This window comes from Tauraco erythrolophus, chromosome 11 (assembly GCF_009769465.1).
Source record: "Tauraco erythrolophus isolate bTauEry1 chromosome 11, bTauEry1.pri, whole genome shotgun sequence".
NCBI lineage: Eukaryota > Metazoa > Chordata > Aves > Musophagiformes > Musophagidae > Tauraco > Tauraco erythrolophus.
The window spans coordinates 13343064-13365922 of NC_141475.1; the positions used below are offsets into that span (position 1 = coordinate 13343064).

At 38.7% G+C, this 22859-nt stretch overlaps 1 protein-coding gene across 2 annotated transcripts in view; it reads right to left on the minus strand.

Moving 5' to 3' along the window:
- The window catches only part of SLC9A9 (solute carrier family 9 member A9), a 204946-nt gene extending 183789 nt beyond the window's left edge, over positions 1 to 21157 (minus strand). Inside the window, exons 1-5 of one of the 2 annotated variants that reach the window (XM_086618200.1) lie at positions 20983 to 21157; positions 10586 to 10788; positions 7697 to 7699; positions 7544 to 7621; positions 6869 to 6945 (exon numbers count right to left, since the gene is read on the minus strand). In XM_086618200.1, the coding sequence (XP_086474326.1) occupies positions 6869 to 6945; positions 7544 to 7621; positions 7697 to 7699; positions 10586 to 10788; positions 20983 to 21157 (536 nt within the window). The remainder of the gene's footprint in view (positions 1 to 6868; positions 6946 to 7543; positions 7622 to 7696; positions 7700 to 10585; positions 10789 to 20982) is intronic. The other variant, XM_086618199.1, reaches the window with a different exon arrangement.
- Between the last annotated feature and the right edge of the window lie 1702 nt (positions 21158 to 22859).

The window sequence follows — 22859 nt, forward strand, 5'->3', positions numbered from 1 at the left end:
GTCTAGTGGAGGGTGTCCCTGCCCATGGCAGGGGATTTGGAGCGAGATGATCTTTGAGGTCCCTTCCAACCCTAACCATTCTATGATTCTATAATTCTATGATTTTATGAACATATTGGTATATCAATAAATCAGTATCAATAGCTCCGTCTCATGTTACTATGAGGCCAGAGCAAGCTACTTGTTGAAAAGAAGGTTGTAAAATAAGCTAACTTTTCAAGAGGAAATGAATACACACACACCCACACATCACACTTTTTTTTTCGTTGTTTTGAAAGACTGTTTTCTGCTAAAAATGATTAATTATAAATAGTCTGTTTAAATGACATGCCAGTGGAAGGAATTTGTCTCCTAATCTTTAGAAGTCTGTTTGGATAAGTATACTGATGAGAGAACTAAATCTTCAACTGCATAGTTACGACAAGATGCATCATACCCATGTAAATTGTGTAATGAAAAGTGGAACATTTCTTCCTACTGCTGCTTTTTGGCAACACTGTTACTAACTCAGCCCATCCCTTCCTCTTTCCGGAAGCACAAAGAGGGGCTGCTAAAAGTGTGCAGCAACGAGTGAAGAAAAAACATTTCATGTGATGATGGAATCTTGATACCACAGACATTTGAATGGAAAATACTACTTTCATAGAAAGGTTATGATGGAAAACACAATCTCATGCCTTTTTTTTTTTTTCCCCTCAAAAATATTTGGAGTGGTATTTGATATTTCCTGGTATTTCTTTCCTTCTCTCTTACAACTTTGTATTTATACGTGTGTATGTCTGTATAGAAAAAAAATTGTTCTGATTTTCAAACAAAACTGTTTAAGACTCAGTTTTTGAAAGAAAGAATTTATAAAATACTATTACATTATATCATATCATATCATGTCATGTCATGTCATATCATATTATATTCTCAGTTTTCAGCGATCATATGCAACAAGCATTTGAATATTCATTTGTAGAATGGTGAGGAATGGCAAGGGAAAGGATTCTTGACTGCCTGTGAAAACCAAGTATGATGACTTATTCCTTACACTTTAGTTTAAATGTCAGAAGAGACTTCTCTGTCCAAACTGTTAGTCACTGCAGTTAAACACAGATGCACAAAAGAAATATTTTGATTCTATGTGTTTTGGATTTTTTTTTAATTGGAAGTTCACTTTTAAGCACTCATTACCATAAAAAAAATCTGTTATTCTGAAGCAAGCATCCATGCGCTAACAGACAGGAATTAACCAGGCCAAACTAACCAACTTTGGCTCTAGTGGGAAGATGGAGAAATCCTACCTCTCCAGCCAGAAAAGTCTACGCAAATTGGGTAGCTAATATAAACACCCACATCTTTCCCCTTAAAACAGTGATTATCTTGGAATGACTCTTCCTAACACCAGTATTATCAGGTCTTTGTATTTCGAAACTTCACTGTCTTGAAACTACAATTATGATATTTTTTTCAGATCCAAACCCTATTTTTATCTTGCATTTATTCAAGCAAAATTCTCACAGCAGCCACAAAGACAGATCAGACTTGGCTTAAGTTGTCTGCAAATATGTTTGCTATTTGAGTTGCACACTCAGAGCGCTTTAAATTCCAGAAGAAACAGGCCTTGCCAAATGTAGTAGGCAGGCTGGAAAAATATAAGTAAGTGACTGCAAACATGCTGCATTCTGAATATCTAAAATGTGGTTTTGGCATTGCAATTCGAGAGAACTCAAGTAAAACCGAATCAAAAATCGTAAATAAGGCCAAGTTTATGAAGTCAAGGCTCCTTTGCATGGGCATCTTGCCCATGGCTGGCACTGAGCATGCTGTACTGAGATGTCAAGATGATTTCAAGAAGGGAAAAAATGCAAATCTTTCTAGTCCTCCTGCCTATCAGTACCTCATATGTTGCTCTGATGGGTTGTTAACTATAGTGTCAAGATTTTTCCAAATACTTGAACTCTCTTCCAACATCAAAGTTGAAAATATCTATCACAGGCATCAATTCTGGAAGATGCACCCATGAGATAGCACAGTTTATAAAAAATAAAATCTAAGGGAAGAGAACACTATTCTTTGCAGAAGCTGAAGTTAGGCCCTTCTCCCTGCTTCTTCCTAAAAGGAAAAAATCCTAACAAACAGGTAAGTGGGGGCAGATATTAATTTAATTTTTCAGGAGCCCAGTTTTCATGGGCTCTCTTCTTCATGGCACTTGTGAGGTGTCATCTGGAATAATGTGTCCAGTTTCGGACCCACAAAGAGCTACCAAGATAATTAGGGGCTGATAGGCATGATGTATGAGAAGAGACCAAGGGCTGAGTTATTTCAACCTGGAGAAAAGCAGCTCAGCTTTCTTTTGTAACTAGGAGGGGAGCTAACTGCTGTCTTCAACTAATTAGGTGGTCATAGAGAAGACAAAGCCACCTTCTGAAGGATTCATAGTGAAAGGATGGGAGGCAATGGTTACAAGGTGAAGCAAGGGAAATTCCAATTGGATATACAGAAAAACAATCTTCATAGTTGTGGTGGGTTGACCCTGGCTGGATGCAGACTCTGGATGCCATGCAAACCCAATACAGTAGTGAATGTCGTTAAGACTGGAACAGGCTTTCCAGACAGCCAATGGAATTCGCATTGTTGGAGATATTCAGAAGTCAGCTGAACAGGGCCCTGAGGAACTGGATTTAAATTGGAATTTATTAGGCGGTTGAACTGCAGACATTCAGGCATTGCTTCCAACCCTGTATCAGAGAGGGCCTTTGAGAGACTGAACTTGTGTGATTTTTCTTAGGAGTAAAGAGCTGTCTCACCAATCATGCCCCACTGTTCTTCAGGAGATGGGAAACTGGAACTGCTGGCAGAGAAAAGATCTATAAGAGACTTATATCATGCAGACCCAGAGTCAGCGTACTCTGTTCGCCATGAAGGAGACAGCTTCAGCAATTCTGCAAAGTCGATGCAGCTTAGAGTGGGGGAATTTCTCCTTTCACTTGTGGGATCTCTCTGCATGGATCCTTGCTAGTCACACTTGGTGCAAAGGGCATGATTTGGCCTAGCTGGAGGAGCTTGTGAATTGCTGTAACTTGCATGGGTGTTAAGTGGCTGAGGACAGTATTACAGCTAACATGGGCGGGCATTCCTTAGAGCAGTATTTAGTTGAAAGCAATTACGTTTCAGCACTGCCTTCACTAAAAAAAAGCAATCCCCCTTACTCGTCCTTCCCCTGCCCTCAGTGGGAATATCTGATTATAGCCTTTTCACTCCAATTCCACACAGTTCCTCTTGATGCCAGAAGACAGCCTTTCATACAAAAGGAAAGATTTACAAAGAGGAGACAGGCACCATTGTATCAGCATGTTCCATGGCAACTTTTTAGCATTCGAAGAGTTTGCACAATCCAAATGATGTTCCCGTTCTTTATTAATGATATTTCCCAGCTGCTTCTGGTTTAGGAAGAGAAGTCTGGTCCTTCTTTGTTATAGGCTGTACCCCGTCACTACAGCGAGCCCCACAGGAGGAGTTCACAATGGGCTGCTTTGTAATTCACTCAGGCAGGAAGAGCACAGTCCCAATGAGAGGCTGCACACGCACAGAGCCCCAGCCTGTGTGTTCAGATGTATATGTGTTGTGCGTATAGAATGAAGAGTAAGCACCCGTTTGCTCATGCCTATGCACAAAATATTTGTCTACAGCAATGCAACCCAGAAGTACCTCAGGGTTCTGCCCTTTCTTTTGTGACAACAACTATAGCTCTTCACCCCTTCTCTCTTAGGATGTTTTTTTTTCTTTTAGGACTTATTTTTAGTTCCCTTCAGTAAAGTTTTTGTATCATCTTTCTTCTTCATGCACTCATTATCTCGTTCTTATTGTGACATGTACATTATGCAAACATGCTTCACATTCACATAAGCCCTGTTCTGAATATATTACTGTCTTCTCTGCAGTGATTTCAGTGGGAGTTGTGGGTTTGTATGGAATGCAGTACACAGCCCACTGCTGCTCAGGGTTTCCTTTGGATTTTTATCTCTGACTATGGGCTTGAACTTTGAATTGCTAGTAGGAATTGTTCCTAGTAGGAACCTTCCGTAGCAGATTCTATCTGCATTTATTCTGTTTTAGATAAAATAACATGGATACACGAATGAGAGTGTTTGAAATTTAGGCTAAACTCAATGTATTACATTTCTTTTAACAAGCTTATCAAAGCTGCACTGGCTTATAAAGGGCAGTGACACATGTCAGAGCTTGTAAACCAAATGCATGTTCAAGAGCATCACTGGGCTGGACAGCCCTACTGCCGTTCTTCAGTCTCATAGAGCTATTAGCAATTGGTTTACAGGAGAGAAATGTTCAATGGCTAAGACAGGTGAGAGGAAGCACAGGAAGAGTCCTAATGAGATCCAAAACCACTGTTGCCTCAGTAATGTGCTAGCATTCAGCTCAAACTGTTATCAGGATGTAGATTTTTTACTGAAGTTACAATTCCAACTTTAGGGGTGCTATTTGCCAAATAAATGAGTATGAAAAGAAGCAACTCCAAGAGCTAGAGTCATACGGAGGTGTATATTACTGCAGATAAACATGGGGGAAAAATATGAGTGGTGTAGCTGTCCAAGCTGTGATCTTCATGGATCTATGAGCAGACATTCACCCACCAAGTGACAATGCTGTGATATTGGTGTTTCTCTTTCATGTGGATAAGTGCTTTTGGAGCTCTATCACAAGCTGTAGAGCCTCACAAAGAAATGAATAAAGAGGTTTAGATATAATGACATCGAGCAACCAGGCAGGAAATTGTTCTTATTGTTTAATTATGTAATTTTGTGGAATCCTGTATGTTCTCGATGCCTTTTCCATTAGAAAAAAAGAATCCCCGAGACGCAGAGCTTTCTGCCTCATATCCTTCTCCAGAGGAGAACAAGCAATAGAAGTGAGAGGATGAGGTGCCATTTCTCAAGGAAAGCAAAATTTCAGAAAGAAAAGCAAGATGAAGCTTTTCCTCTCCAATAGGTGAGACACATGGCACACTGTCTCCTGGATTTACAGATTTCGTGTCTGAAAGCAAAGATATCCTTCCTCCTTAGCCCATAGATATTCAACAGTTTTTCCTCACATGAAGGGGAGACAGTCACATACAGCACTTACACTCCTTTGTATTTCACCACAGAAGGTGATTATACTTTGAACGTTGCTTTTCATTGCAGAGTCTAAAATTTCCTGACATTTGGAGTGACCATAGCTTGAAGAACATTTAATAGCCACAGTACCTAAGGTACATTATGCTTACTAAGCTACTTGATTGTTAGGAATCTGGGATGTCAAGATAGATATGTTGACATACCCATAAAAGAACGGTTTTTAAATCATTGAACTCTAAGTCATAGGTCATTCATGTGTTTCACTATTACCAAAATGACATTAAAGGAGAAAGTTCCATCTCATAATAATGCCAGCAAGGAGCATGATGCAGCGCATACATCTTTACTTAAAGGTCCATTATAAAGAAATGGAAAAGATAGAAATAAAAAATTAATTGCTTCTATAATTTTAAAGTGCTGTTCATAAGTACAGAATTTTGACCACATTTAACTGAGGCACTCTCACAAAACCTGAAGTGTTTCCATAAATCTTTCCATGGCATGCAGAGATTTAAATGGTACGTTTCAGAGTTCTACAGCCCAGGACCTCAAGTAGGTAGTACAAGATGCAGTGTGCTTCCTAGTCTAAAACCTGAACACGAGAAAGTTCTGTAGCCTTTTCCCATTCTGACTCTGCACAATCCCAGAAAGACCAAGGCCTCTCAGCAAGACTTACTCGCTTCCATGCAGCACTGCTTGATCACCTCCACAGACCACACAGACTTAGCTAGCTCAGTACCACTCTGTAGCACAGAAATGCCATGGGATGCCCAGTGATGCTAAGGCTAAACTGTGAACAGTGCATTGCTTTTCTCAGTACGGCTCTGTGCAGGCACAGATACCCACTCACTGCAGAATCTAACTCTGGTCATTTGTTTTCACCTGCATCAGGAATTCTCCCAGAACATGAGAGCTGAAGTGTCTGTGTGGTATTCATAAATATTGTGAAACACATGCACTTTCAAGAGTCAAAAGAATTTTAAAATGGTTTGTTTAATTTTGATTGAGCTAACGAAAAAGACCAACAAAAGTTTAATATCATGCCATCCTAGTAATATATAATTCATTTCCGACTAGCAAAATTTCCCTTTAATTAGGCAAATTTTGAAAAAAATTAGAAACTTTTCACTAAGGAAGTATGGAAATAAAACAGGATCTTTTGCTCATCTGCTTTTTTCCCTTCCTCTTTTTCTGCAGAAGCCATTTAGTCATATCCAGGCTAAATCCACACATAGTTTCAGACTGAGGCTTTTCACGTGATCTTCAACTAAAAAATTTCACTTAGCCTTTGAAATTACTCCAGTTAATTTACACATGTGCCACTAGATATCTGTTACTTCCCCTTTTGAGATGTAAAGTCCTTCCTTTTCTGTTAGAGATCAGCTCTCCTCTAGAAGGAATTCTAGTTAGAAGCATGGAATTCGAATCCAGAGAATGGTTCTGTTTCTCAGGACAGATGGTTAAAGCTACAGGGTTGTAGAAAGCAGCTCAAGCTTACATCAGCCATAGACCAGAAATGAAGGACACAATTTCCTGAATGCTCTGTACAGTTCTTACTATTCAAGAGTTTCGCCTTTTCCATCTCAGCATTCCCTGATAAGGAATTACTTTAACTGTTACAAAGTTGTGAAGCATATTGACCACGCAGGGTTTGCCATTCTTTTTACACTTCGGTTTTCAATTGTAAAAAATATACCAAGCAGTAATAATGACTTCAGCAATAACAGTATAAGGTATTCACTTACCCTATGACAATGCAGGAGATAGCAGTTCCCAAAAAGGCGTAGGTTAAAATAGATCCTAAGTTACGAAAAAAATGTCTCTGGGGAGGAAAGTTTGAAAAAAAGACCTTTGTAATACAACCAGTAAAAGAACATTCAGACCAAGTTGAAACACTGTACCTAGAAGTGCTATTTGGGACAACCCATATCTTAAAGAGAAGATGAAACAATGTAGGCTACATCAGTTATTTTGGAAAATACAGTTTAAGATGATTAATTTTTTGCCTGGTGGAATGCCATCAAAATTCTCTCTTTTATGTATCCAGTCAAATGCTTCAGGACCATAACAGAAGTCCACTTTGAAAGTATCTGATGCAAACAGTATCATAACCCTGTCCCTTAGACAAGCAAAGCCCTGATCATGCATTAAATAGAACACAAATAGGCTGCTGCCCATATGCAGTGTCACTAGATTTGAAGTGGCCTCCTCTGAAAACAGGAATGCCCCAGAGTTATAAATCTTTGCACAGATGCAGAAAGGGAGCAGAATGAGGTCCATGCATCTTTCATTTTCTTCCATTCCTGTCAAGTTGTTCCCATGCAATACAATTTTTAACTGACTCTTCTCCGTCACTGGCCTGTTGGATCTACCAAGTAGCAATCACATTCAGTCACTTTTGTAATAGAAGAGACACATACCTTCTTTAAACTATATCCAGCATGAAATATAATGGGTGGCAGCAAAATATTGAAAAAGATGGAAGGATCAAATGTCATCTGCCAGAAAGGACAAAAGAGAGAGTAAGGACAAATAAAGTAGCATTTAAAATAAAATTTAAAATAGCATCCTACTTGCTAGGATAGGTTTTAATTGTAACTTCTAATCAGGAATAATCTTAGGATCAGCTTCAATGTCTGCAGGTTGGATGAGGCTTTGAGCAACCGGTCTAGTGGAACGTGTCCCTGCCCATGGCAAGGGGTTTGGAACTAGATGATCTTTAACATCCCTTTCAACACAAAACATTCTATGATTCTACGATTCCGTGCTACTGGGTTAGTCTCTTCGCGGTTCCTGCTCCAAGCCACTGGCTGGCACAGCAGCAGGCACCGCTTTGTCTTCTGTTATGCAGTTTGTTACACTCAAATGCCTGTGTAATGCCAGCCCTGTTCATATGAAACATACATTTTTGTTCCTACAACAGCCAGAAACAGTTTATAAAATACACATGAAAATTTTTAAAATACTGCTATAATGAGGATGATGCTAGGCAAGGCAAAAAGTGCTTACTCCAGCTGCCGTCGACACACTGTTCATACTTGCCCCTCAAATTCAGGCATAGAGACCAAGGACAATTTTCAGTCACTGCAATTCATGACAAAGAGCTTTCAATAAAATAGAATCCTGTTTAAACCCACAGCATTGCTGAAGAAAAATATATTTTAACAAGCCTATGCACTGTTTACTGTTCTGTCAGTGGGCTATATTATACCACCGCTTTTAAAAGAGACAAGATATAATTAATGCAAAGGCTTGCAGCTCCTTTGTTCAGATAAAGTGATATTTTAAGGCTGCAGTATTCTAGATTAATTATTTAGCGTTAAAAGAGTAAGACTTGCCTACAAAATTACTTCTATCTTCTCACTAGGAGATAGCTTGATTTGATAAACAGGAAGTGAGAGCGCAGCCTTTTTTCCGTTCTGTTTACTTTGAATTATAAAGTTGAAAAAAATTGGCTGGCAAATAATGTGCCAGCAACTTTAGCTGTGCCGGTAACTTCATTGAAAACATGATAGAAAAAGGATTTTCTTCACTTATGAACTAACAGCCTCAAACGTTAATTTTGGAATTAATTCAGCAAATACGTTCCAGTATTTTTTCCACAGGCATCAGAAATCCTCTCTCTGTGTTTTATTATTCAAAACTGTGTTCTAAAGTACACGTTTGTAAGTCATGGCACAGCCTTTTAGTCCTGATAAATGCACTTAGTAAACTCTTATACTGAGGTCAAAAGGGAATTACAGTTCTACAAAAACCAGAGCATGGTGTGGTCATGTTTTCTGGTTTTTATGTTAGTGCTTTTGCCAGTCAGGAAGGCTGCCAGGCATTGTTATTTTCTCCTAAATACTGTTGAATTCCTCCCTCTTTCCTTTTTTATTTATTTTCTTTGTAAGAGGGCATTTGCCACATAATTTTAAAGGAAAAAGGAGTGAAAATCCAGGCAGGCTGTGGTCTCTCTGGTAATACTAAGAAACTCACAATTCACAGTTGAGATTTTGAAGAATCTTCCAGCAAAGTGAGACTATGGAAAGAAGATTGGGCAATCCTCTGTAAGGGCAACAGAAACTTCTGTGTGAGGTAGTGCTCCTCCTTTACCACAATAGAGGTGAGCTTCAGTATACCAGGTTCAATGAAGATGTTCAACTGTAATGGATTAGTACATTTCCAATGCTTTGGAAACTAAACCCACATTTTTACTAAGACAAACCTCTTGCAACCAACTAGCAGGAAAAAGGATGAAGATTCAGCAAAATCTGACTAGTCCAACTGCCACAGTATTTTCCTGTCTCCACCCTGCCACAGCTCTAATAGCCCTTGACAGCCTAGTTCTTTCTGAGAACGGCAAGAGTCTGGCAGTAGTGACAGACAGGCACACAATGGTGCTGCATCAGCAAAGAATTTGAGCAGATAGTTAAATCCTAATTCTGCCGAGTTCCTCAGTGCACGTTCTAAGCGTAAGTTACAAGTTTTTATAATGATAACCACTATAATACACAAGAACATGTATTACTGTGCTAAATAAACAATAATACTTGGGAAAAGGCAAAATAATATATTTCAATATTGTGAAAAAACACTGGCAAGGGCTTAGAATCTTCATGTGAACATGTGGTGTCTTTGAGCATAAAATCCAGGTTTTAAAAAGTCCCTCTGCACTCATGAGTTCTTTAAATTGCTGTCATTTTTTAAGAAAGTGAACATTACAAGAAGTAAATATTGCAAGGGAGAGAAAGAATATACTAACAAAGTAAAATATTTTAATTTTTATATACTGGAAAACAGAAAAGGTCATGACATTGTAGAATACTCTATAAACCTCGTCCCACGCTTCCGTTTTTGCATCCAACCTGAATTGCCACAATGCTGTCTCTCCAAGCTTGGGGATAGCCAGCGAAATCCCTGCTGAGGACAATTACAGTAGTGAATCAATGTATGAGAATGTTGTAATGCATCTAAGCATTATAAAAACCCTCCACTTATCTATGGAAGTTTACATATTTACAAGTTTATATTTTACTAAATGTTTAGAGTTTGTAGTTCTCTCTGCTGTATACAGGAGGTAAAACTCCTTTGCATTATGCTGCTAGAGCACGTCACTTTTAAGACAGAGGACAAATAAAGATATCAGTGGGATTTTTAAAGTTTTGGTGGCAATGAATCCAAGGTAACAGCTGCGTCTGCAAATGAACTGAGTGTCTGCAGGAAGTGGGACTGTCATCTGAGAGAGTTTAGGCAACTATTCTGCAAGCACACAGCCAGCTGTGTGCTAAAGGATGGTCATGTTTCTACTGCACCTTATTTCCCTTCCTGTTCTCCTTCATCACTTACCCGTCTCATCCTAAATTCAGAATAGCCTCTCTCTCTGTGTCACGTTTTAGCTTGAATCTTGTTTTCCTCTCTCGAGGGTGTAAAGAAAAGAAATATCTCACACATTTTTGGAACAAAAATAAGACAGGTTTTACCTTTTGAAGCATTGCGTTGCCCTGGTGACCATTGACATTGTGGTGGCTGATCTCTCTTTTGTACTGATATTCATAGACCTGGTTAGTTATATTAATAAGTAGAGTGGATGGCCCAGATTTCAGCTTTTCACATTCATAAACAGTTCCACTTTCAACATCTGATGCTTTTGTTGCGTATCGTATAATTAATCCCATTACAAGACCTGGAGAGGAAAAAAAAACAAAACGAAAACAACCAAAGAGATTCAGGTACTTTTAAGTATCTGATGTGATACAATATCTTATTTGGAGAAAAATGAATTCTATTAAAGCTTCTCAGTGTTTCCACCTTCACAGAGGTACACCTCACTCATGGATGATCATAACATATTCTTCCAAAATGGTCATTTCATTAGAAGACAGATGTTGGTTGACATATGCTCAGTTGTACTCCTATTTCTGTGATCCAGTTGCTGGAATCATTCTGATATACTTATTAACTGAGTTGCTCATCCACCACATTTTCAATAGATATTTAGAAAAGGAGGATGTTTGCATAACTAATGGACAGTACTGAGCATATAAAAATCAGCTGTGCTTTTGGGGATTTTACACACTTCATTTGTGGGGGCAAAACTCTTGACACAGCATCCTCAGGCACATTCTGCTTTCCGTAGAAGACTCTGTGTATTTTTGAGACTCTATAAACACAGGAAAATAAAAGCAGGAAGAAGGAAAGGAAGATTAAGACTGGGATGAATTGATTTGATTATTAACCCGGGCAACTACAGGCCGGTCAGCCTCACCTCTGTGCCTGGCAAGGTCATGGAGCAGATTCTCCTGGGAACCATGCTAAGGCACATGGAGAGCAAGGAGGTGGTGGGTGACAGCCAACATGGCTTCACCAAAGGCAGATCGTGCCTGACCAACTTGGTGGCCTTTTATGATGGGGTGACAACATCGGTGGACAAGGGTCGACCAACGGATGTCATCTACCTGGACTTGTGCAAAGCTTTTGACACTGTCCCGCACGACATTCTTCTCTCTAAACTAGAGAGGCATGGGTTTGATGGATGGACCACTCGGTGGATAAGGAATTGGCTCAATGGCCGTACTCAGAGAGTAGTGGTCAACGGCTCGATGTCCATGTGGAGACCGGTCACGAGTGGCGTCCCTCAGGGGTCCGTGTTGGGCCCGGCCCTCTTCAACATCTTTGTCGGTGACGTGGACAGTGGCATGGAGTGCACCCTCAGCAAGTTCGCCGATGACACCAAGCTGTGTGGTGCCATCGACACGCTGGAAGGGAGGGATGCCATCCAGAGGGACCTCGACAGGCTGGAGAGATGGGCCCGTACCAACCTCATGAAGTTTAACCAGGCCAAGTGCAAGGTCCTACATCTGGGTCATGGCAATCCCAGGCACAAATACAGACTGGGCGGAGAATGGATCGAGAGCAGCCCTGAGGAGAAGGACTTGGGAGTACTGGTGGACGAGAAGCTCAATATGAGCCGGCAATGTGCTCTTGCGGCCCAGAAGGCCAACCGCATCCTGGGCTGCATCAGGAGGAGCGTGGCCAGCAGGTCAAGGGAGGTGATTCTCCCCCTCTACTCTGCCCTCGTGAGACCTCACTTGGAGTATTGTGTCCAGTTCTGGAGTCCCCAACATAAGAAGGACATGGACCAGTTTGAGAGGGTCCAGAGGAGGGCCACGAAGATGATAAGAGGGCTGGAGCACCTTTCCTATGAGGACAGGCTGAAAGAGTTGGGGCTGTTCAGCCTGGAGAAGAGGAGGCTCCGGGGTGACCTTATAGCGGTCTTCCAGTACCTCAAAGGGGCCTACAAGAAAGATGGGGAGAGGCTGTTCAGGAGGGCCAGTTGTGATAGGACAAGGGGTAATGGTTTTAAAATAGAGGGAGGTAGATTCAGGTTGGATATTAGGAAAAAATTTTTTACCATGAGAGTTGTAGAACACTGGAACAGGTTGCCCAGAGAGGTGGTGGATGCTCCATCCCTGGAGACGTTCAAGGCCCGGTTGGATGAGGCCCTGAGCAACCTGATCTAGTTGGAGATATCCCTGTTCCTTGCAGGGGGGTTGGACTAGATGACCTTTGAAGGTCCCTTCCAGCCCTAATGATTCTATGATTCTATGATCTACAATTTAGGACTCTTATCTAAGACAAACATTTTGGCTCCCTTTACAGTTAACAGAGAGGAAAATGTACTTCTGCAGATGTCCTCTGGAAAGTACGCTTCTTTCTGTTGGCTCTAGTGGGAGCATGCATGATTACTTCAGGAGAGGTGACTAATATTTAGCTAGATAACATTACCGAGATTACTTCCACCCTCAGAGACTTGGGTTTGGTTTCAAATTTAATTTCTATTCTTCTTTTATGTTCTATGTGCTTTCAGTCCCATGTATATGATGAACAGCTTTACAGTTACTAATTATGAACATATTCATAAAATGCTAAGAAAACTCAGATTAAATATTGATGGAAGACATCTAAACATCCAGATAAATATACTTACTAACGAAAGATAAGAAAGAAATTTAAATTACAGGAAATAGCTGATAAGCATCTGAAGAATATGATGTTAAATTTAAAGTTTTATCCAATAATCAGATATCATGGTGATAAAAGTGATCATAAATGCCTAGAGAGATAAATAGGATGACGTTGTTATTGTCACATTTTCCCATAACAGAGACTCTGAACACTTCCAGGGATGGGGCATCTATCACTTCTCTGGGCAACCTGTCCCAGTGTTTCACCACTCATTGTAAAAAACGTCTTGCTTATATCTCGTCTAAATCTACCTATTTGGTTTAAAACTATTACCCCTTGTCCTATTGCAACGGACTTTGCTAAAAAGTTTGTCGCCATCTTTCTTGTAAGCCCCCTTTAAGTACTGGAAGGCTGCAATAAGGTCTTCCTGGCACCTTCTCTTCTCCAGGATGAACAACCACAACTCTCTCAGGCTTTCCTCATAGAAGAGGTGCTCCAGCCCTCTCATCATTTTTGTGGCCTCCTCTGGACCTGCTCCAACAGGTCCATGCCTTTCCTGTGCTGAGGACCCCAGAGCTGGATGCAGTACTGCAGGTGGGGTGTCACCAGAGCAGAGCAGAGGGGCAGAATCACCTCCCTCAACCTTCCTGGACTGATGCTACAACAGAGTAACAGCTGTATTGTTTGTTTAGTATGCACATGCATTTATGCTTGTTTTGTATCTATGGTTTAGCATGGTTGGTTTCTTTGAGTAGACGATTTAGATAAGCAGCAGAAAATCCCAAGGCCACTTCCTTAAGTTATACAGCATTTGTGCAATAAATCAGATAATAAATCTAGCTATAGTAAAAGACAGAATTCCTCAAAATTTTAGGGGAAAGCTCATGTAGGAAAAGGGAAGCAAGCACTGCACGTGCTACTATGAAATATGACTTCTACAGTGGTCAGCCCCAGATGTCCAAAATCATGAGTCAGAACCCAGGAAAACATTAATTAGTTAAAACAGTCAGGGTTTTAATCTTATTTCTATTAAATTTCCTGTAGAAGAACCACATATTTCATTTTCAAGTTAAATTTCATATACATGAAAAATTCAGCTTCATTGGACCGTTGGAGAAGACTTGATGTTTCCTTCTCATTCTCCAGAATAGAAAACATTTAGATTTTCTTTTATCATTTTTGTTCCTATCACTCAGTGTTTTAAATCATAGCCTCTGTTGTACTTCTGTTACCAGGTATTACATAGACTTAATCAGCTCAGGTAACAAATACTTTGCAGACATTCACCAATGCCTGTGAAAGGACAGGCCAGGTATACAGTCTGGTGGACTACCATGTACTTCAACATTCTGAGATTCCCAGTATGTGTTATATTGGCTAATACAGCGTGTACTTTGAAACAATTTCTTTTTGATTGTTTTAAAAAGGAAAACAAATGTTCTCAATTATAGTACTGCAATTGCATTGAATTGTTCAAGGGCAAATTATTTCAACCTGTCGTGTCAAGTTTAGACTAGAAGACTGTTCTTATTCTGTATTCTGAGAAGATATGTTATCTTCAGCTGCAGTCTCAAACTGCCTCTGCAGGAATTTTCTGGAATGGAAACAAATGCAAATACTGTAGATCCTAGTCCTGCAAGACAGCTTTTGAGTATAAATAAATCCATTTGCAGAAAAGGAATATTTTAAAAACACGATCACAGTAGCCATAGGGAAATAAAGATCAACACCAACTGAGATTTACAACTGGAATTCAAGTTTGTCTTTTGGGTTTTCTTCTACCAGCTTTAGATCTTATCCTCTGATGGAGTCCAGATCTGGGTAATGTACAGAGCCACAGAAATAATGAAATGATAATGAAAGAACAAGGAAATTGTGAGTGTATACAGTAGCATACACATATTGGAGAAATTGCATTAGAGAAGACTCCAACAATCAATATTCTCAGGGCATCAATGGGGCTTTGAGGTCCATGTAGGTCTCAAGGAAATTCTGTAATGTATTAAATTTTAAGAAAATGTGGATGGGATTCACAATGGTGAGCTGATTCAGAATATTCTCAAATGCTTTATGGAAGGTTCAGACGAAGACTGAATTTTGCTATCACTACACTATATTGCAAGAGTCAATATAAGTGATGGAATCGTATTCTTCCTTCAGTAATAATAAATGTGCCAAAGACTCTATATAAAACCCCCAGTGAATTAAAAATCTGGGAAGAGCATATTTAATATTTCAGTAGGCGTTTCATTTATGAAATGCACTTTCTGCTTTAAATCATTATATAACATTTCTTCCATGGTAGAATTCAGGAGCTCAGATCATATTCTAATAGAAGTAGTTCATTTTTAAATAGATGTATAATGTACTCTCCTTTCCACTACTCCCACTTGCAAACTGAAATAATGCTTTTGTAATGTATCTTCTGAAACATTCTTTATAGTTCATTTAAAGAAAAAACCCAAACATTTGGGAAATATCATTTGGATGTATCTACTATGAAAAAAGACTAATAATTTCTAATTTCCTTGCAATCAGTGTTTCATGGCAGAAAAATTAAACATGAAAATTTTCTCACAAAGTTCTATGGACTTTGGTATGTAAAAACATACCTTCTGTACAAACAGGTCTGATTTCCTAGTGACACCCACAGACAGCCTGGCTTTACCATGCAAGTCAGGGAATCAGGCAGTTAAAACTCCCTGAAAATGAGTCGGGAATGATGCTGCATGTTACCTGACATCACAAGTAGGTATTATACTAAGGTACTGGCTACAATGAATAAAAGTTTCAAATAGTATTACATCAGTTAAGGATGTAAGTAATTGTAAACACAAACACTTATGAAAGGCTAAACTTAAGTGTACTACCAAAATCAGAGTATCTATCTTGTATTCTAGGAGTCCAAATCCAATTATAAATATTTTCAGCTCAGCTTCCTCTTATTTAAGACATTTTCCTTCAAAATTAGCACTAAGACTTCATTTAATTCATGTTTTAAGCACAATTATTTAAATGCAGCGTTGAAGCAGAAAAAGGTGTAACTAACATTACAGATTTCTTTTTAAAACTCTCAATTGTCCTTTGAAGTAAGATCGTGCAGCAAAATTTCACTCTAACTAGAGCTCAGTCATGTTTCAACTGAAGGCAATGCAGATTTTCCAGCTTCTTCAGTGGAAGCTGGATAAAATCCTTAATCATAGATGAGAGTATTGGAAGGGATTTCTTAAGTCACTCATGCCAAACTCTTGAGTTTAACAGGACTGGATAAAATCCCCAGGATTTTGTCTAGTCAGCTGTTAAACACCTTCCTTAACAATGACACTCAGGGATGCAGTTTTACTCATTACTTGATTTTCCCAAATATTTTAGAATTTCTTCCAAAGTTGTTTGCCTCAAGAATGCTATTCCTCTCTTCACCTACCCGCTACAAATTACCAGCTTCTGCCTTGATCAAGATTTCACCATGCTTTCCTCTGAATCTGGACAATCTCTCTTCATTATGAATGTTGTAGTCAGGAAGACAATGAAGTACTCTGTTTTACTGAGGGCTAGAGATTCCTCTTTCTGGGACTTGTTATGTTTCTGCCTTTGAGAATTAGTGGCACTCAGAACACAGTCACAATCAGAAGAAAAATACAATTATTCCACACAAGAGGCATAATGGATTTAGGAGGTGTAAAAGTCACATTGCCTAATCATTAGACACCTCCATCACAGCTGAATCAAGAATTCTGATTGTGCCTCACTTCCAAACATGCTGCATGGGATCCTCAGAAGATGCTGAGGAAGGACTACTGTGAGTCAGCTTTCCCACTGCACACCTGTCAAGAGCTGAACAATTGAAGGGAAGAAAAAACAAGAGGGTGGTAGACAGCCAATCCCACCTCTCCCATCCCCTCAAAACTTCAGGAAGCCTCTCTAACAACTACAACATGAAGCAATTTCTTGTGAGTGCTACAATCACTGTGCTTTGACATTCATCCTTTGCGTGTTTTCCTTCCAGTCTGATCAACCAGCCCCACAGAGCACAATTTTGAAGGCAGCTACATCTTCAGTTGGCCTCAGCTCCACCTTAATGGGTATCAGACATTCCCTAGGAGGGACAACTATTCAAGCTGAGAACAATTTAAACCAAAGTTGCTAATTGACATAGCAGATAAAAGGCACAGATTGTATTGGTGGTGGGGTGGGTATTTTTGGCTTGTATGTTAGGTTTTTTGTTAAAGTTTAATGCTGACTGCCTAGCTGCAGGAGTGCTTTAGCCTCTTAATCAGAGGTAACTGGTGGCACCTGTATGTAGCCTTGATACCTAAATTCTGGGGAGGATGGGAAATTTGGATACTTACAACCAGTTTTTCTTGGTGCTAGCTCTGGGCTATTCCCCCATTGCTGTGGAGGGCTATGATATGTATTATATGTGGAATTTGGCACCTAATGTTATTTGACTGAGGTATCTAAAGATACCACGCCCTGCAGGAGCTGGCTAATAGGCACTTGTGTCTTTTATTGTCTAGTATTAAGAGGCCATCTTCTGGGGTCTGGTGCTAAGAGAGAGGCCACCTACTCTTATCTGAGAGAAGTAGCATTGAGTTTTCGTTACTTCTTGTGTAGATAATCTACCACACTAATTCTGACTATGCTGTTGTATAGAAAATTGTGTTGATAATGCATATAAAAGATGGTCTTCCCTTTCTGGGTGGCACAAAGTTACTCTTTCATATGCACCTGCTTCCCTGATACACAGAAATCAGGAAGTAAGTTTACTATTTGGGATCTGTTTGTTAAACCAAGCAACAGTGTGCAGAGAAACGTGTTTTCTGAGATACCGCAAAACAACAAAATGAATGAACAAACAGGTATGTTTGGTTTCTTTTTCAATGTTTGTGTGTGATTTTTTCAGTTTGGTGTGAAAACATTTGAGCGTTTAAATACTTTCAAGCTAAATGCCTCAATGTATATATACATATATATGTAAACAGAGGGTTTTTTTCTGAAATAATATTCAATTCCTGTTGAATTAATTCTTATGAATTAATTCTGGGTTATGCTAAATACCATAATCTTTTTCTTTGTAACTGCAGAAAGATTTTTAATTTAAACATAGTTATGTTTAGTGTTGAGACAATGCTTTGGTAAAGAAAATAATTAATACATCTCAGTTTTTAAAGTTTCTAAATGGACAGTTTTCTAGCATGGGCTTTTTTTTTTTTAGCTGGAACTATTCAGCCTAAAACTGCATTTTCCTACATAGATTATGCAAAATAAAACCCCAAAACAACCCTTTTATTTGTTCTGTGCTTTAAATAGAACTTTCTATCAGGCTGTTCCTAGTGTTCAATTTGTGGCTGTTCAGCACTTTGCAGTAACTTTAAAACTTCTTCCTGTTTTTGTATTTCTGGTGAGGTTTTGGGTTTTGTTGGGTTTTTTCTCTGCCCCCAGCCTTCCTCATATTTCACTTTCTCTGTTTTTCCCACTGCTATACCCCTAATGGCACACTGTCTTGATAAGGAATACAGACCCATCTATCATACTGTGGGACACTGTGTGCAAATAAATGGCCGTATTCTTCTATCACTTGAAGCAAAATTATTGGTTTCTTATGCTGCTACTCATGTATCTAGCAAATAGCTCAAAGGGCTGGAGTAAAGCAAACTCTAGTGCAGAGACTTTAGTTTGCATATATCAGAATTGTTTTGATAACGAAGGCAAAAAATAAGTGAGGGCAGGATTTAGCTCACTGTCAGGGCTTGGTGCTACAAAGATTTTCTCTCCAAGTTGCTGCCTGTTGTTCTGATATCTATATAATGACCTCTGAAATTCCACTTTATTTTCATTATTGCTATTCCACAATGCTGAAGATATTTAAACCCATATCCAAAATTTCTAAGGATAAAGAGGACATCATCAGCTGTAGGGATCCTGCAAACAAGCCTTTTTCCCTGTTTGAAGGTTGCCATAAATAATGCAAGACTAAATAGATTGTTTACTTACAATCATGAGGAATCTTTCTTTTGTTCATGAATGTTTTAATAATTGAAAAGGTCTGTCCTGCTGGAACACTAATCTCTTAACAGATCAAAGAATATCATGAGCTGGTTGTCCTCAGGATGTGCAGATTGTGTTCTGGGCAAGCAGCAAAACAGAACCAAAAGACAGATAAAACTCTAATTAAATACTGATATATTTGTGTAATGTTGCATTCCCCCATATTTCATTTTTATTTTGATAGGCTTTTGCCTGAATCTTCAACAAATGTTGTCAGCTGTGCATGAGAAACAGCACAGAAGTGTAAAGGAAGCTACTATAGAAGAGTCACCCATGTGACTAGAAACCACCATAATTTTTACAAGTTGACCATAATGAAAATATTGCACAGTGCTTCATGGTTTTCCTTTTGAGTCGTGCTGTTAGAAATGCAACAAGAAAATGTATTTTCAGTAATGGTATGTAGCTTGTAACCCGTAAAACTGTTAAAGAACAATCTAGGTGATGTCTGACAATGAAAACCATTGCATTTAACTGAGTATCATGTGATGTGTGTTTCAGTCTCAAATGATTCAGTTGAAGCGTTTTCTATGTGCAACAGATTTAAAGATTAGAAAAAGAGCGTATTATCAAACAAATACTTTTCCACAACTTTAAAATAAACACAAGAATTAAGACATCTCACAGACCCAGGTGTTAGGGGCTCAGTGACTGGCTTAATACAGGAATTTCTTGTTTACTTGCTTTCTTCTAAAGTATCAAGTCACTTGTGAGGATAGTAAGGGAGCCAAGATGAAATAGCCTGTGTTCTTGAAATTTCATACAGTTAATTTATCTAATAAAATAGTTTGAAAGGGATAAAAGGAAAACTGTGATCTTTAGCTGCAGTCCTCCTATGGAACTGAGATCATCTTAAAATATTTGATATAGAAAGAGTAAATGAAGCTTATATCTCAAAATGCAGCAGTCAGTTGCCTTTTCTGTTGCAGGCTTGTAGTTGAACCTCCATTGATTTTTTTGCATGTTGTGTGTCATGATGAACGCTTCAGAATATGCAATCTTAACAAAACCAGTTTTAGGTGTTATGCTGCTAGGGTATGTGATGTGCATAGAATGAGTGAGTCAAAACACGCCGGCATGTAGATAGGTAAAGACTGAGCTGTCGATTCATATCTTCCATTTTGACAGTGTTACCCTCCTATATGTGATTTATGGTAACAGAAACGGCAGTCACACACTTCTCTTGGTGAAACAACAGTAGGAGAGGATGACAAGAGAAATCATTATACATGTAAATGTATACCATTAAACTGGTGAGTCCTTCTTATCAGCGGACAATGCAGAAAGTTCTACATGAAAGTGATACACAATACTGCAAAACTTCATAAGAAGATTAGAACGAGACAGGCAAACTGAAATTACAGTACAATGAGAGCATTCAGAGAAGACTTGAGAGGCGTTTACATAGTGTGCTTTTTCAAAGGCACAGAGAAAAACCAAAAGAAAAGTCTCAAGATCGTTTTAACTGTATTAGTCAACATGGCTGTATCTACAAGGCTCCTTAGTCTAACACCTTTGGCTGTTACGTAAAACAAACATGGAAAATAAGCAAAGTAAATAATCTCTTTCACTGAGAGCATTGCATTCTTTTGAAAACAGTAAACTCCCTAACTCCCAAAGTGTCATGCAGTGGCTGTCTGCCCATAGAGGAACATAACGTGCGTGCTGTGAGGACAACCAGCTCGTGACAGTCACTCCCTTAAGTCAGCTTCTAGCTACTTCAGGAGAGGTGAGCTTATGTTTCTATTTTACTGCACGGTTACGGAGCTGATGACATTTCATTTTGTCAGCACTTGATTTCAAGTGCCTGATAATAAATATGCAACTAGTCTCATGTTAAGCTGGCACTTGGATTTATACTCACCATAAAGCATGGCTCCTCCAGTTTCATGCAGAAAGCGGAATCGATGGTTTTTAAACAACCAAATTGTTAATATTGTAAGAATGAGCAAAAAGTTAAAGACTAGCAACTCCACAGCTCCCTGATGATAAAACTGATCTTCATCTTTCACTGATATGTATTTCTTCAAGTTCTCCATTTCAGTCTCTTTATGGAAAATATGTGCAAAATAAAAAAAAAAAAAGGAAAGCGTTACCACCTTAGGTACAAGAAGTCCAGATACTACAGAAATTCACAGCAAACACATCTGTTTTATTTGCAGCCTCAGGGTAAAGTGCCCCAGCTCAGAATTCAGCTGGATTCTCGTTACAGCTTCCTGTTTCTCTCTTAAAGCTGCCCTGTCTCATTTTTCATGTTGTGGTTGCATCGCTGGACTGCGCTTGCTCCAGCTGTAGATGCACAAATCACCTCCAAGGCTCAGGCTCTGTCAATTTCTAAAATTCTGTTGTAAAAGTTAGTCTGTATTCACAATGTTTGTTCCTGTACTTTACAGCATAATCTGAATCCTAAAAATCATATTTTATCTTTACAGTTCCATTTTAAGATGGAAAAAATGACGTTAAAAGAATGGCATAGCAACCTTCACTACAGTTTGCAAGTTTAAAATTCTTTCCTCTTTCCCACTTTTAAGCATAAGCCACATAGAATAAAGGTTGCATGCTACTATGATGCAAAGACAGAGGAAGAAAACAGAACAATGAATAAGGATTTCAAGATTTAGGCCTTGAACTTGTATTGATCCTGCAGGAAGACTGAGAGATCTCTGTAAAAGCAAGGGTCCAAATACCTAGAATTAAAATCACTTAAAAAAACCTACCAAACTGAATAAAATGCAGTGGCATTTACTTTCCATCATTTCTGCCGTTTGCATGTTTTCATTTACATTACTCAACTAAGCCAGCAAAACAGTAGAAATTGTCTTACGATTTGTAGCTAATACTCATGGAAGCTTTTCTATCCAAACCCAAGGCTACAATACATGTCTTATACTGGAGAGTTCCAAATAAACGATCATCTTGATTAGAAAAAAAAAACCTGATTCTGCTTCTCGTTAAAAAAGGACAATTTGCTTATTATTTTTTGTCACAATCTCATAAAATTTATTTTTTAATAACAATTTAGGTCAAACTAATCTGTACAGAATCCATTCCAAGTCAGGTATTTGTCAAAGGTGAATAAAATAGAAATACCTGGGTATCCATGCTCTCAGTAATTTCAGAGCCGTAGCTCTTAATATAGTATGAGTATTCCTAAGGAGGCACTGTTGCTTCAATCTACAATGTTTTAAAATGATTTTTGCTTGGTAAAATCAGTTCTGTCCTCTGTGTAAACTAATTTCATCACATTTTACAGGTTTTAATTTTTTCTTTCACTTTGTATGAAAAGCAGTTTCTCTCTAGTTATTTTTTAATTAATGCTTTTTTTCTTACCAGATTTTATTTTTTTCAGTCTCTATCACTGTTTTTACTTTGTCCTTTCCACTGTTTCACTACCTTCTCTCCTTTGTGTTTCCCTCATTTTCTCTTTCTTTTTGTAATTTTACTTGGTAATTTGCAAACATAGTCAGGATTGTTGAAGTCATAACTGTAATTCTGAACTTATTGTCAATGGAGTCACTGTGAGATGAAAAGTTGGCAAAAAACAGCTGATACCTGCCAAAATAATGAATCGTGCAGCTCAATTTCAAGTAAGGATAAAACTTTGATGTTCACCTGTATTTTTTGAGAATTATTCAGTACTGTATTTTGAATGACAAAATAATGTATAAGGGAATTGGGTGTAGCAATTTCACTATGCAACTGATGCAACTCTTAAAAATGTTATAAGCCTTGGCTATATGA